The 16,401-nt window shown below is 47.1% G+C and overlaps 1 protein-coding gene and 1 long non-coding RNA gene across 2 annotated transcripts in view; one reads left to right on the top strand and one right to left on the bottom strand.

Annotated features, from left to right (window-relative positions):
- Positions 1-220: 220 nt before the first annotated feature.
- Positions 221-16,401, bottom strand: part of LOC142069648 (uncharacterized) — a 19,231-nt gene continuing 3,050 nt past the window's right edge. The window contains exons 2-3 of the long non-coding RNA XR_012665583.1: positions 508-645; positions 221-294 (exon numbers count right to left, since the gene is read on the bottom strand). This is a non-coding gene — a long non-coding RNA (uncharacterized LOC142069648). The remainder of the gene's footprint in view (positions 295-507; positions 646-16,401) is intronic.
- LOC142069647 (gametocyte-specific factor 1-like) overlaps positions 4,474-16,401 on the top strand; it is a 27,607-nt gene continuing 15,679 nt past the window's right edge. Inside the window, exons 1-5 of the mRNA XM_075121535.1 lie at positions 4,474-4,600; positions 5,841-5,949; positions 11,033-11,133; positions 14,302-14,428; positions 16,029-16,115. Of these exons, the coding sequence (XP_074977636.1) occupies positions 5,928-5,949; positions 11,033-11,133; positions 14,302-14,428; positions 16,029-16,115 (337 nt within the window). The 5' untranslated portion in view covers positions 4,474-4,600; positions 5,841-5,927. The remainder of the gene's footprint in view (positions 4,601-5,840; positions 5,950-11,032; positions 11,134-14,301; positions 14,429-16,028; positions 16,116-16,401) is intronic.

Raw genomic sequence — 16,401 nt, 5'->3', positions numbered from 1 at the left:
ACCACAGAGAGAGAGGACTCAGAAAGGTGTCGTGAAGTTCCTGGTGAGGTTTCCATATAAAGGAGGACCTATTCTACTGTCTAAAATGACAATTACTCCTATAAACTGAACTGTACAACTCCCAAAAGAAAGGCAGACAACAGTCTAATGGTGAAACTGCTCTTCAGAGCCCTGTGTCTGACCTGGGCAAGGAAAGCTGTGCTGGTGACTCGGTGGTTTTCTGTGGGGGAATTCACCCAGGGGAGGAGGCGCTGTATGATCTCAGGTGTTATGAGTCCAGATCTAAGCAGAAGACTGGAAGACAAAAGAAACCGCTCATGGGCTAGATTGCACACTTCAAAAAAGCTCAGCTGCTCTGAGCATACAGCTCTGATATCTAGGAGTGGGAGCTGTGTGTTTCCACCCAGGACACCCCCGCCCACAAAGCTATAAACGGGAGGTTCCCTCTCAGCCACTCCATTGGCTACTGATTCCCAAGGATAAAATGATGCCTCCTAGATCTCTTACCTCACCAGCAGACACACTCCCTCCTGGTGAGTCTTGGGGTTTTCCAGAAGAATCCATGTTCTCTGCTTCCTGAGCGCTCTCACCAGTCTCTCATTCCCACCCTTGAAAAGCACAGACTCGAATGCTTTGATAGAAAGCCTGGGGAAAGAGAGGCACAGACCTGCAGCAATCAGGAGGAAGGTACAGCTTGAACAGAAAGTCAGGAAGCCGCGGTTACTTCTCAGGTCTGCTGTTCAATTGACAGTTCATCCATTGGCAATATCCTGGACACCAGTGTCCCTGGAAGGACTTGAAGCTGGGAGGTAAGTTTCAGTCTCATACATCTCATAGGACTAGTTTTGCTAGGGACAAAAATGTGCAGTCCTTTTTCTCTTTCTGCAAGCAGTATGGGCACTAAGAGAGTACAGTGATATGGAAAAGATACATGATCAGGACCCAAAAACAGGGGGCATCGAGTGTGGTGATCACTAATGGACATTTTGGGGTCATATCTCCAGATATGAGGTGACAGAGTGCTGAGGGTTTGCACCTGAGTCAGCACTCTGGTCACTATTCCTACTAATTCGGTTCCTCACAGAAGGACTAATTGGATAGAGGTGTACCTGATTACGAGGTCAGATTGGGGCTAGTGAGTCAAGGAACCAATCATTCCATTAACAGGGAATCTGTATAAAAGGACATGGGCAGGAGCCCTTTGAGGGGAACAGACAGAGAAAGAAACTTGGGTGACCAGATGTCCTGATATTTGGGGCTTTATCTTATACAGGTGCCTATTCCCCCACCCCCACCCCCGTCCTGATTTTTCACGCTTGCTGTCTGGTCACCCTAAGAGAAACAGAAAGACAAAAAGCTAGGAGAGCCTGACAAAGTGTGGTCTCTGAGTGGAAACACCTTACCCCCCCCCCCCCACCGGACTTTTGGAGAAGAGTTTAGAAAGTTGAGATACAATATAAAGGTGCTATGTATTGGTAGTGGGATTAAATAGACTATATGTTGGTGCTTAGACACAAAAAAGTCTCAACGCGGTCTGTGTTTGTGGAGGATGTGGGGGTGCAACAGCCCTCTCTGTCACAGCTGGGGGCTCATCAGGGATTTCCCTGATATCTATGCAAATGGAGAGCCTGTTGGAGAAGCCGGTGTAGAGGTTTGCTAGTCCGGGCAATGGAGGGTACACTGAAACGGGTGATGAAGCAGCAAAGAGAAGAGTAGAACAGGGGTTCTCAACCTTTCTGTTTCTGAGCCTCCCCCCCACCCTCAACATGCTAGAAATTCTCCATGGCCCAGTTCCAGGCCAGTTCCAGACCTCTGCCCTGCCAGGCATCAGAGTCTGGGCCTGGTATGTACATTCTAGTTCACTAAAAGGTTGCCCCATGAGTCTCAAATAAAAGCCCGTGTTATCAATATCATTGTGAAACGCATGTACAGATGCTGCGTCAAGAGTCATGTATATGCATTGAAAATTACATTCTTAGGATCTGTGTCTTGGGACTAGTCACCAGGAAAGGTGACAAAATGGTTTTCTTTCAGGCAAGAAATGTTTATCCATCTGTTTGTTTACATGTGCATTAAGCATGTAGGGTTCACATTCAGTTGAGAAGGACTGTGAGAACTTCAAAGAAAGAAAAGTAGCAGGAAGTAGACAGGGGGTGGGGACCCAATTTTGGGGTACACATCAAAGGTTTCCTCTAGTATAATTGGGGGACATCTTTCGCTTACGAAGTAGATGGACAGCGAGTTTGCTTGATGAAAGAGGGGTCGCGCTCAGGCTTGGTTGAGAACTTTGGGTGAGAAACATCTTTAGACAGGAGGTTAACCTGTTGGTTAAGTTTAGTTTCTAGGAGCAGGTTATGATTTCATTTTACATGTAACCATTTTTGGCTTGCATTCTTACTGACAATCACTGGACTCTCTGCTCTTTGATAATCTCGCTTCTTGTTTTCACTAGAAATATATCTAAGTGCTGTGTGTTTTGCAGTATAGAGTATAAGGAATAAAGTATCAAGTATAGAGTCTAAAGTAGAAGTAATAAACTGGTGTGTACTGTTCCACTGGGAACAGCAGGCCTGACAATTCTGTGGGAGTTCAGTGGATAAAGGGCTGGACACTATACGGAATGGTCAGAAGACTCGGGGGTGGGTGTGTGTCTGTCATTAACCTGTACAAAGAGACTGAGGTCTGAGGAGGCCTGGGTGGCAGGGTTTGTTTTGCCAGAGCCTGGTAGTTTCAGGGAACTGACCCACAGCAGGCACAGACAAGACTTCCTCACTCGAAGGGCACGTGATGGTAAGGTGCCTCGTAACCCTGGGAACTCCTGGGGAGCGTCACACAACTCTCCTGGAATTCTCTTTGTTTCTCTCCCTTCCTTCTAATTACCGGCAAGGGTTGCCCTCAGGAAGTTGTAGCCCTTTTCGGATTCTGTACCACAAACCCCTCCTGCACCACGAACCCCTCATCCCCGGCCACACCCCAGAGACTTCAGCCCCAGCCCTCACTCTCTCCCACACCCCAACCCCTTGCCTGAACCCACAGCCTCCTCCCACACTCTGAATCCCTCGGCCCCCACCCCCTAGCCTGGAGCCCCCTCCTACACCCCAAACCCCTCATCCCTAGCCCCACCCCAGAGCCCGCATTCCAGCTGGAACCCTCACCTCCTCCCGCACTCCAACTCCCTGCCCCAGCCCAGAGCCCCCTCCTGCCTGAACCCCTCATTTCTGGCCCCACCCCAGAGTCTGCACCCCCAGTTAGAGCCCTCACCCCCTCTCATACCCGAATCCCCTGCCCCAGCCCAGCCAAAGTGATGGAGGCTGAGGGAGAGCGAGCCACCGAGGGAGGGGAAAAGTAGTGGGGGGGGAAGGGGAAGGGCCAGGGCCAGGATTATTGGTTTTGTGCAATCAGAAAGCAGGTAACCCTAAGCATACACAGCTCCCAGACCCTCTAGTTGCACTCCCAGCACACACTGCTCCTGCCCCTCAGCTGCTGTCCCAGCCTACATCGCTCCACCTCTGACCCACGTTCCCAGCATGCACTGCTCCTGCCCCTCAGCTGCTGTCCCAGCCTGCACCGCTCCACCTCTGACCCACGGTCCCAGCACACACTGCTCCTGCCCCTCAGCTGCTGTCCCAGCCTGCACCGCTCCACCTCTGACCCACGCTCCCAGCATGCACTGCTCCTGCCCCTCAGCTGCTGTCCCAGCCTGCACCGCTCCACCTCTGACCCACGTTCCCAGCATGCACTGCTCCTGCCCCTCAGCTGCTGTCCCAGCCTGCACCGCTCCACCTCTGACCCACGTTCCCAGCATGCACTGCTCCTGCCCCTCAGCTGCTGTCCCAGCCTGCACCGCTCCACCTCTGACCCACGTTCCCAGCATGCACTGCTCTACCATCCAGGCTGCGCTCCATCCCCTGCCACCACTGCTGTCCCAGCCTGCACCATGGCCCCTTAGCCGCACTCCCCCTATTCGCCCCGCCCTCCCAACACGGCCTGCTCCAATCCAAGCCCGACCCTGGGGGGCGCCAGCTAACCCCTGCGCCGAGTGCCGAGTGCTCAGGCCCCTCCCACTCCGCCCCTTCCGTGGGCGGGCTGACTTGAGCAGCCTCGCTGGGGTGCCCGAGGGGAGGGGGGGTTGGAGCCTCGCTGGGGTGCCCGAGGGGAGGGGGGGGTTGGAGCCTCGCTGTGGTGCTTGAAGGGGGGCGGGGGGTTGGAGCCTCGTTGTGGTGCCCAAGGCGGGGGTGCAGTGGGGGAGATTTAGATTGGATATTAGGAAAAACTTTTTCACTAAGAGGGTGGTGAAACACTGGAATGCGTTACCTAGGGAGGTGGTAGAATCTCCTTCCTTAGAGGTTTTTAAGGTCAGGCTTGACAAAGCCCTGGCTGGGATGATTTAACTGGGAATTGGTCCTGCTTTGGGCAGGGGGTTGGACTGGATGACCTTCTGGGGTCCCTTCCGGCCCTGATATTCTGTGATTCTGTGGTGGTGAGCGCCTCGCTGTGGTCTCACGGCGCGGGACGCGGGAGCTTCGCGGTGCCTGCTCCGGAGCTCCAGGAGCCGCCTTCACACTGAGACCATGCGCCGGTTCGGCGCAAAGTCTGCTGGGTAATGCCTCCCGCCAGGTTCACCTCCCCTCCCCGGGGGCCGGTAACCTCTTCCCTCCCCCCGGCCAGGTAGCCCTTCCCCCTCCCCTCCTTCTCCCTCCCCCTCCCCCTCCCCCCGGCCGGGTAGCCCTTCCCCATCCCTCCCCCTCTCCCTTTCCCCGGCTGGGCCGGCGGGGTAGCAAACATATTTTCTGATGGGCAACCAAATCTGAGATTCAGGTTGTCTCTAGACTGTGCAGTCCTTTAAATTCTGTCTTATTTAGACTTATAATCTTGGGGGGAAGGATTTTTTTTAGATGACCGATGCATTCAAATTGTATGAATTGCAGTGAAGACAGGAGAGAATCTAACTCTTTGCGTTTTTTGTTTGTTTGTTTTAATGAAAACATCAGGAACAAAGTTCTTTATACAGATCATGAGCCACAAGATAGGTGTAAAAGTGTTGACCTCTCAGGCAGGTGGAGGGGCTCAGGATGGAGTATTACTTTAAGTGTGTATAAGAAAAGATAATTGAGCTGCCCAAATACATGGCTTAATTTTTCTTGGGAACTGGTTCTTTGAATCCTCTTAAATGTATTGGGAAAAGAGGATGTTTCAGACAAAAATCTGTGGATTTTAGCATCTTGGAGGAAACCTTTTCTCTGTGGAGCACAAGAATACGTGGTTCCCGGTACCCTACATTATACGTGGGCCCCCAAGAATAAGCTTGTATCCTATGCATGTACAGCGTAGATATAAAGTCTACCACTTGCTGTAGTGCAGTTGATCTTTGACACTTAATAGCTGTGATGGATAAACTGAAATGACTTTAAAGTTATTTCCAGTGCCTGGAAGTTGAAGCTAGAAAAACGCAGAATGGAAATAAGGTTTATTTTTAACAGTGAGGATAATTAACCATTGGAAAAATTACTAACTGTTGTAGATTCTCCATCAAATTTTAGAAAGACATCCAATTTTGATTTCAAAAAGATCTGCTCTAGGTCAAATGGGAATTAATTCATGGCAGTCCTATGCCTTGTGTTCTACAGAAGGTCAGCCTAGATCAGTAGTTTTCAGCTTTTTTTCATTTGAGGACTCCTAAAAAATTTTGAATGGAGGTGCAGGACCCCTTTGGAAATCCTAGACGTAATCTGTGGACCCCCAGGGGTCTGCAGGTGACAGGTTAAAAACCACTCCTAGATTATCATAATTGTCTCTTCTGGTCTTAGAAATCTGTGAATCTCCTCATTTTTCGTCTGTAGGGTTGATATTTTTAGGAGGAGAGTGACATTCAGAGACTGGCTCAAAGCGTCCTCCAACAAAGCTTCAGTTCTTTCAGCAGCAGTAAAATGGATTTAGAAGGCAACTCTGGTAAGTGTTTCTTTGCTGGCTTCTAATATTCATGCAGGGAACTGGACTAGATGACCTCTCGAGGTCCCTTCCAGTCCTACAATTCTATATTTCTATTCATGTATCCTGCAAAGATACAGTGAGAGACAGCTTAGATCTTTGAAAGTATGAAAGTATCTTAAACTTGGTTAAAGGAGGAAGTGGAGTAACTTTCCACTCTAGGCATTAAGTTTGGTGAATATATGCTTCTGTGTATTAGAGCAGCAGTTCACAACTTCTTTCATTCTGGGACCCAAAACCAGGTGCAGTGGTGGTCTTGCAATTCAAAACCACACAAACTTTAGAGGCAATAAAGGATAATGTGGCTCAATATCACAGCAAGAAACAATACCTAGGTTTTTCAAGGTGGGTGTGAGACTGGCTGGGTAATATGTAGTTGTTGGGTCCGGGACTGGGTGTTCTGAGACAAATGCTTCTAGGCAGTGTATTGGGTGCAGATACTCTACATCATGACCCAACCTTTGTGAACCAGGAAGGCTGGAGTGGGGGCATAACTACAGCTATGTGTGATTCGTTTTATTTATTTAGTGTATGCAATCCGGCCAAGTCGCAGCGTTCTTATTAGTGATGTTCAAGGCATGAAGACCTCCAGGAAGTTGCCATTTTGCAGTCCTCCACAGTGTGCATCGTGGTTTGTGGGTTCCCACATTGACCTAGTGGACTATGTCCCCCAGCTGCAGCATGTCTGTGGTCTGGAGAAATGGATGATCCAACTAGCAGATCAAATTTGCTTTGTGGGGTACAAACTGGTTATAAAGCTACAGTCATGTCTTGTGCAGCCAGGGCCTAAATCAATTTCCTGGGGATCATCCCAGTGAAGTGACTGTTCTTATTAAGGCCCTGTCCTTGCCATAATTCATAATTGACTTTATTACCAGTGGCTGGCTCCAAAATGCGTTTTGCTACAGACGCAACATGATTAATATCCTGTTAGTACTAGGGCTGTCAAGCAATTAAAAAATGTAATCGCGCACTTAAAAATAATAAAATACCATTTAAACATTTGTGGATGTTTTCTACATTTTCAAATATATTTATTTCAATTACAACACAGAATACAAAGTGTACAGTGCTCACTTATATTTCTTTTTTATGACAAATATTTATGCTCTACAAAAAAACCAAAGAAATAGTGTTTTTCACTTGACCTAATACAAGTAATATAGTGCAATCTCTTTATCATGAAAGTTGAACTCGCAAATATAGAATTATGTTTATCATTTTACAGTGCAAATATTTGTAATAGAATAGAGTGAGCACTGTACATTTTGTATTCTGTGTTGTAATTGAAATCAATATATTTGAAAATGTAGAAAACATCTGAAAATGTTTAATACACACACACAATAGAATACCAATTGAAATGTAACTGTGTGATTCATTTTTTTAATAATTTTTTTTGAGTTAATCGCGTGAGTTAACTGTGATTAATCGACAGCCCTAATTAGTACCATGGTCAGGTAAGGGTGCTGCCCTCTCCAGAGGCCTAGCCAGGTATATGGTGTTGGTTTGATGCATTGAGGACTTTTTTCCACCCTATAGTAGTTCATGGATGCACGGGCTTGGTGCTCTGGAACCATTGAATGAAGTTCAGGGCTTGTCTACGCTTCCGCTTAAGTTGTTGTCACTTATGTCTGTCACGGATATGAAAAAGCCACCCCCCTGAGCTGTCCACACCAGCACTAAGTCAGTGGGAAACACTCTCATTCTGTCATAGCTTCCACCTTTCACTGAGGTAGAGTAATTATGCTGACAGGAAAGCGCTCTCTGGTCTTCATAGTGCATTTACACTACTGCCCTACCTTAGCGCAGCTGCAGTGAGTCTGGTGAAGACTAGCCCCCAGACCAGGGGGGCCCCTCTTGCAGTGTGACTACCCCTTGGGGCACACTCGCACTAGGACAAGCCTCCTGGGCTTCAGCTCCTCCTTGGTCTGACCTCAGAGCATTCAGCATCCCTGTCGTACGCCATAAGCTCCCTGCAGTGAGCCACCTGAATAGGACATCTGGGGAAACCTTACATGCCCTCCAAAGGGGCCATGCACCCCCGACTTCAGCAGTCAGGAGTGACTCTCAGCCAGCGGTGTAAAACAGAAGGGTTTATTAGTCGTCTGGAACACAGCATAGAGCAGAATCTTGTTAGCACAGAAAGCAGGAAGTTACAGCAAAGTTCAACTTGAGGAGACCCAGAGCCATGGGTCTCTCCTCCTGAGTCCCAAACCAGGAGTCTGACCAGCCTCCAGCAGTCCACCTGCAGTCACACCCAGTTGCCCCTCCTCCATCTTGTATGCTGTTCCCCAGGCAAACCGGTCACCTGGCCTCCACCTCCCTTTGTTCTCCAATTCCTCCAACTGGCTCTTGCAGAGGATGGGGCCCGGCAATCAGTTGCCAGGATACAACTATTGTCTGGGCCCAGGGAGCTAGACGGCACTTGTACCTTCCCTCTCAGGGTATCTGCAAAGGTCACACACCCTTATCCCACCACCTAGATACTTGTGCAACACATAGGGGAAACTGAGGCGCGCACAGTATTCATGCAAACACTAGGACATTTTCCACTTCGTCACAAGTAGCCATTTGTCCTAAGTACCTGTGTCAGTCTTTCTCAATGGCCTGTCTCTCAGATCTCCCTGACACTGTTTAGAAAGGCTGCAAGCTTTGGATTCACCGAGGGCAAGTGATACCTGACCAACCTGATTGCCTTCCATGATGAGATAACTGGTTCTGTGGATATGGGGAAAGCAGTGCATGTGATATATCTTGACTTTAGCAAAACTTTTGATACGGTCTCCCACAGTATTGTTGCCAGCAAGTTAAAGTAGTGTGGATTGGATGAATGGACTATAAGGTGGATAGAAAGCTGGCTAGATTGTCGGGCTCAACGGGTGGTGATCAATGGCTCCATGTCTAGTTGGCAGCTGGTATCAAGCGGAGTGCCCCAGGGGTCAGTCCTGGGGCTGGTTTTGTTCAACATCTTTATTAATGGTCTGGATGATGGGATTAATTGCACCCTCAGCAAGTTTGCAGATGACACTAAACTGGGAGGAGAAGTAGATACGCTGGAAGGTAGGGAAGGGTCCAGAGTGACCTAGACAAATTGGAGGATTGGGCCAAAAGAAATCTGATAAGGTTCAATGAGGACAAGTGCAGAGTTCTGCACTTAGGAAGGAAGGAAATCCCATGCACTGCTACAGTGCATGGGAAGGACCTGAGGATTACAGTGGATGAGAAGCTGGATATGAGTCAGCAGTGTGCCCTTGTTGCCAAGAAGGCCAATGGTATATTGGGCTGTATTAGTAGGAGCATTGCCAGCAGATCTAGAGAAGTGGTTATTCCCCTCCATTTGGCACTGGTGAGGCCACACCTGGAGTGTTGCGTCCAGTTTTGGTCCCCCACTACAGAAGGGATGTGGACAAATTGGAGGGAGTCCAGCGGAGGGCAACGAAAATTATTAAGGAGCTGGGGCACATGACTTACAAGGAGAGGCTGAGGGAACTGGGGTTATTTAGTCTGCAGAAGTGAAGAGTGAGGGGAATTTGATAGCAGCCTTTAACTACCTGAAGGGGGGTTCCAAAGAGGATAGAGCAAGGCTGTTTTCAGTGGTGGCAGATGACAGAACAAGAAGCAATGCTCTCAAGTTGCAGTGGGGGAGGTCTAGGTTGGATATTAGGAAACACTATTTCACTAGGAGGGTGGTGAAGCACTGGAATGGGTTACCTAGGGAGATGGTGGAAACTCCATCCTTAGAGGTTTTTAAGGCCCGGCTTGACAAAGCCTTGGCTTGGATGATTTAGTTGGTGTTGGTGTTGCTTTGAGCAGGGGGTTTGACTAGATGACCTCCTGAGGTCCCTTCCAACCCTGATATTCTATGATTCTAAGCTGGTCCCTGGTATCAAAAAGGTTGAAAAACACTGATTTATGTAATCAATCTGGCCCGTCCTCCTTACTTCCAGCTATCTAGAAAACCTCCCACTGTCCGTTGGTCCATGTTCCTTTCTGTGCATGCCCTCTGTACACTGATACAAACGTGGATAAATAGCATGGAAGGTGTGAGGGGAGACACATTTGTGATGGCAAGAAAGCTGCTGCACGGACACAAACTGAATCCTGAAGAAGAGGTCTATGTATGCTTGAAAGCTTGTGTGTCTCACTATCAGAAGTTGGTCCTCCCCTACCTTGTCCCTTCTGTGTAACTGTTAAGTGATTAAGGTGACTCGTGCCTGTCTCTGGGTCATAGTATGGACTAGGAGGGAACGCTTTCAAAAAGTGCCTGTGACTTAGCCCCTCACTATGTTCAGTGAGTGTTGGGCTCTTAAGCACCTGCCAACCTCTGCACTTTACAGGGCCAAGTGCACTGTAGTGCAAATTGCATTCCTTAACTCCAGACATGTTTGTTTGAGTTTGATTTTTTTCTTAATCCAGCAGAGATGGCCTTGGAGTCTGAAGGTAAATGCAAAAGGATTTACTTCAGAATGCCGTGCTTCTGCCAATCCTTAGCATGTCACTGCTGTACAACTAGCTAATTTGGTAGCTTCAAGGGTTTTTATAGTAATGTTTATTTCCAGCTCACTGTTCTGCATAAGTATAGTCATTAATATGTACTGGCCACTCTGCACTACTGATTGCGCTTTCATAGAATATCAGGGTTGGAAGGGACCTCAGGAGGTCATCTAGTCCAACCCCCTGCTCAAAGCAGGACCAATCCCCAATTTTTGCCCCAGATCCCTAAATGGCCCCCTCAAGGATTGAACTTACAACCCTGGGTTTAGCAGGCCAGTGCTCAAACCACTGAGCTATCCCTCCTCAATTTTTAATTTAATATTCCACTCACCCAAAATCCGAAGTGAATTTGGTTGGGTACACACAGTGAGTGCCAACTTAGCAGTTTTGCATTTTTGTCTCGGCTATTAAAAATTGATGGCTTAACCCCGTTAGAGGGCAGCTCCAGTAGCTAGTATGTTTCCACTCTTGTTCATTGTGTTGATGATGAACTTAGATCTTGTTTTACAGAATGTTTTCTTTTGTCTTTTTATTCCTTCTCTTCCAGTTGATGCTTTGGATCCAGAGAGGTTAATACAATGTCCCTATGATAAATATCATCAAATCAGGGCCTGTCGGTTTCCCTATCATCTTATAAAGTGCAGGAAGGTAGGATGGGATGTTAAGGTCTCTAATGCACTTGGGAAATCATATTTTTGTAAATGCTAATGCATGGTGAGCTCAGTACGCTGTGCTGCCTTTTGCTAGAAGGATGCATTCACTTGCTATTAGGCTGGAAGAAGCCGTCTTTATTTCATAGTTATATCGCTCATCCATTTACCACTTCGTAAAAGCATCCCGTTCATATTTAGTAATGCCCTTCAGATCAGTGCATTTACCCTGAAGAAAGGCGAAACAGGTTCTTCAGAATACCTAGCTCAGTGATGGGATCCTATTCTCTTCCAACAGTTCACTCATGGGACCAGGGTATTTACTTCCCAATACAGGCCATGGAGCAAATGCAGCCAGTGTTATACGGATGCCTTCTGGCTGGCCAAAGCAGAAGCGATCTGATGTTGCAGTTAATTCTTTACTTTGCAATCAGAGCAGGAGAGCTGCTAAGCCATCTTTTTTTTATATTGCTAATAACTCTATTCAGTGTACATCTGTCTGAAACTCCCTCTTCTCAGTCTTCTATCCTGGGCGAGAATGCTGTATATTTAAGAGGAGAATCTGCTCCTTTCTTTTGTCCTCTCAGTCTAGTATCTTATTTTAAGCTCTCCAGTGCTAGTGTATATTAGTTGTACAGGTATAAGCACACTTATATCGGTATAACTGCATCCACATGTTAAGATGATGTCCTGGTATGATTGTATTGGTTAGGAATCACACCCCTAGCCAACATCGCTATAGTGATATAAAAGCCATGCAGAGCAAGCCTGAGCAGTGGGTTCGTCCTCTTTGTATTCTTGCTCTTTTCTAAGGGTAAAGGCTCTTCATTCAGTGGGGGACAGTAGTGCTCTTCTATGTCCACACTAGTTTACCTATACTGGCAAAATGCTCCCAATATAGACGTGGCCTCAGCTGGAACATTGAGTAACTTCCCTCCTGTTTCAGAAGGGTTAAATTAACTGCAAAGACTTAAGCTCTAGCGCAGGCAGAGACTTATCATAGAATATCGGGGTTGGAAGGAACCTCAGGAGGTCATCTAGTCCAACCCCCTGCTCAAAGCAGGACCAATCCCCAACTAAATCATCCCAGCCAGGGCTTTGTCAAGCCTGACCTTAAAAACCTCTAAGGAAGGAGATTCCACCACCTCCCTAGGTAACCCATTCCAGTGCTTCACCACCCTCCTAGTGAGAAAGTTTTTCCTAATATCCAACCTAAACCTCCCCGACTGCAACTTGAGACCATTACTCCTCGTTCTGTCATCTGGTACCACTGAGAACAGTCTAGATCCATCCTCTTTGGAACCCCCTTTCAGGTAGTTGAAAGCAGCTATCAAATACCCCCTCTTCCTTCTCTTCCACAGACTAAACAATCCCTGTTCCCTCAGTTTCTCCTCATAAGTCATGTGTTCCAGTCCCCTCATCATTCTTGTTGCCCTCCGCTGGACGTTTTCCAATTTTTTCACATCCTTCTTGTAGAGTGGGGCCCAAAACTGGACACAGTACTCCAGATGAGGCCTCACCAATGTCGAGTAGAGGGGAACGATCACGTCCCTAGCTCTGCTGGCAATGCCCCTACTTACACATCCCAAAATGCCATTGGCCTTCTTGGCAACAAGGGCACACTGTTGACTCATATCCAGCTTCTTGTCCACTGTCACCCCTAGGTCCTTTTCTGCAGAACTGCTGCCGAGCCATTCGGTCCCTAGTCTGGGGACTAGGTGCATGGGATTCTTCTGTCCTAAGTGCAGGACTCTGCACTTGTCCTTGTTGAACCTCATCAGATTTCTTTTGGCCCAATCCTCCAACTTGTCTAGGTCCCTCTGTATCCTATCCCTGCCCTCCAGCGTATCTACCACTCCTCCCAGTTTAGTGTCATCTGCAAACTTGCTGAGTGTGCAATCCACACCATCCTCCAGATCATTAATGAAGATACTGAACAAAACCAGCCCCAGGACCGACCCTTGGGGCACTCCACTTGATACTGGCTGCCAACTAGACATAGAGCCATTGATCGCTACCCGTTGAGCCCGACAATCTAACCAGCTTTCTATCCACCTTATAGTTCATTCATCCAGCCCATACTTCTTTAACTTGCTGGCAAGAATACTGTGGGAGACCATGTCAAAAGCTTTGCTAAAGTCAAGGAATAACACGTCCACTGCTTTCCCTTCATCCACAGAACCAGTTATCTCGTCATAGAAGGCAATTAGATTAGTCAGGCATGACTTGCCCTTGGTGAATCCATGCTGACTGTTCCTGATCACTTTCCTCTCCTCTAAGTGCTTCAGAATTGATTCCTTGAGGACCTGCTCCATGATTTTTCCGGGGATTGAGGTGAGGCTGACTGGCCTGTAGTTCCCAGGATCCTCCTTCTTCCCTTTTTTAAAATTGGGCACTACATTAGCCTTTTTCCAGTCATCTGGGACCTCCCCCGATCGCCATGAGTTTTCAAAGAGAATGGCCAATGGCTCTGCAGTCATATCCGCCAACTCCTTCAGCATTCTCGGATGCAGCATATCCAGCCCCATGGACTTGTGCTCGCCCAGCTTTTCTAAATAGTCCCGAACCACTTCTTTCTGCACAGAGGGCTGGTCACCTCCTCCGCATGCTGTGCTGCCCAGTGCAGTAGTCTGGGAGCTGACCTTGTTCCTGAAGACAGAGGCAAAAAAAGTACATTAGCTTTTTCCACATCCTCTGTCACTAGGTTGCCTCCATCATTCACACTTTCCTTGATTTTCTTCTTGTTCTCTAGTTTGTCTCTTACTTAATTTAAAAATAAAGTGGCTGAATTATTTAGGGTTTCAAAGCACTTACTCCCCATGTAGGGTTTTTAGGGCAATTTCATCTGTGCACTGAACCATGCCAGTGATGACACTGCAACAGTTTCACTGTGCTTCTTCTGGGGCTGATCTTCAATCAGATAAATGCAGGGCGTAGTTTAAATGTGAAAATAAACAAACATAGGCTGTATCATAACGGATGCATATGCTTTGCTGTTTTTCCACTGCTTTTGTGCTCAGGACCTGAACTAAGTTTGACTTTCCTTGTTTTAATTTTTTCAAACTATTTCAGGATGCAGATTGCACAAACCCTTCACTAGTGATTAGAAAACACAAGGGTTTGTGTGATTTCAGTGAGATAGCACATGCTTTTTCTGTTTCTCTAGAACCACCCTGAAATTGCAAAGCAGCTAGCCACATGCCCCTTTAATGCCCGCCATCAGGTTCCCAGAGCTGAGATCAGCCGTCATATATCAAGCTGTGATGACAAAAGCTTCATTGAGGAGCACATTGGTGAGAAAATATTAGACTCCTTCGGCTCTGTAAACTCACTTTGGGAACTCTTGAGCTAACGGAGTTCTAACGTAACTTCTGCTGTTAATGTTAGATTGTTTTAATGCTCTATTATTCCATAAGCAACCCTTTACCTGTAAAAAGAAAAGGAGTACTTGTGGCACCTTAGAGACTAACCAATTAATTTGAGCATGAGCTTTCGTGAGCTACAGCTCCCTTCATCGGATGCATCCGATGAAGTGAGCTGTAGCTCACGAAAGCTCATGCTCAAATAAATTGGTTAGTCTCTAAGGTGCCACAAGTACTCCTTTTCTTTTTGCGAATACAGGCTAACACGGCTGTTACTCTGAAACCTTTACCTGTAGTGCTTCATGATCCTGAAGCAGCAGGAGTCCTTGAAGGCTTGAGTTTCATTCACTCTGTGCCCATGCAAATTCTCCTAAGCATCTGAGAGGCAACTGGCTTGTATTACATGTGTTATCTGCCAGAGATTTTAGCATTAAAATGGGAACTGTGCATTATGCCATAAACTGTGTGTGTTGAATGAGATCTAGTTGGGAATCTGGATGGCTTAGAGAGGAAAGATAGTGGCCATGAGAGGGGGGGGTCTCCAGTGCAGATCTGATCTGATAGTGACCAAAAATCTTTATAGCCTGTCTAGTGGCATATGTGAAATAAATTGGTCTCAGTCCAGTTCTTAATGGACAAGTGTCTAGATCATAACAATCCTCACTTCTGTTACATCCTTCTTGACTATCTTAGCAGAAAAGCCATGACTGAGCCAGGGAGGCTAAATAACTTTCCCAACAGGAGTTGGGTTCCTCCAGTTCAGAGTGGGGCAAGTTGGGGAGGGGACTATGGAGAAGCTTCCCTACCACTGCCCATGCTGTCTGCTCTGTGATGAGGAGTTCACTATCCAGGTCTGTCAGCCCAGCACCTAAATCACTTGGTTATGTGGGTCATGTTCCAGTTCTTCCCCCCACTGATATCTATATGGCTATCACTACACTGGAAAACGTACCTATTCTCTGGCAAATGTAGAGTTGTACTGAAGATAGCAATGATGTGCGTGTTAATGTAGACAGGACTTAGAGCATGACAGTAGTGAAAAAACCCTGAGAAGATTTTTGTGACATGACAGTAGAAACACACCTGAACCCTCTCCCAATTCGTATGTTGGAGCAGCTGCACCATTGCTGAAAAATGTGTGCAGAATTGTTTAGCTTTAGAAAAGGCCTAAAACAGGCATTGGCAAATGGGGGCCACATCCACCCTGCCAGATCATTTGATTTGGCTTGCCAAACATTCGGTGTTGTACAAACCTTTCTGAGTTAGACAATATATAGCCTCTTAAGGTATGGCCCACCAAAGGGTTCTCATGGATTTTGTATCCCTTTGCTACCTTCAAGATGCCCATCCCTGGCCTCAAGAGTTTTGCTCCTAAGACTAGGGGAGTACCTGATCAGCTTCCAGTGTATGCTGCTCCTCTCCAAGGCCTAGAGCTATTCTACAGCCAGGTCAAAAAATGATTAATGTACCTAAAATAGGATTTTATTTTATCCAAAAAGATTTTCTCACTAAGACTCTTCTTTGCTTTAAGTGAGTCAGTCAAATAACTGCCAGGGAGAGAAGATGAACATTGTCAGCATGTGGCAGCCGCCCCCATGTGACGAAGATTGGGATAGAGGTAAGGACGTAGGTTGATGACACGGGCTGTCAGCGCCTGCTATTCCCTTCTTCTTGTCCCCAAAGAAGTCACATGGACTAGGAGAGAGAGGTCCCATAGATTCTTCTGCACAGATCATGTGTTGGGACACCCAATTATACTGTCTCTGAACAAATTAAGTTCTCCTGCTTCACAGGCTCTTCCACATGCCTTCTATTCTCTACAAAACTTCTGTTGTTTTCCATATAGTCTGTTGCACCATCTGTGCTTTGATGAAAATGGAAATTGATGATAACCTTTACACTTT

Source organism: Caretta caretta, chromosome 20 (genome assembly GCF_965140235.1).
Source record: "Caretta caretta isolate rCarCar2 chromosome 20, rCarCar1.hap1, whole genome shotgun sequence".
Taxonomy (NCBI): domain Eukaryota; kingdom Metazoa; phylum Chordata; order Testudines; family Cheloniidae; genus Caretta; species Caretta caretta.
This window is presented reverse-complemented; position numbering and strand designations above follow the sequence as displayed.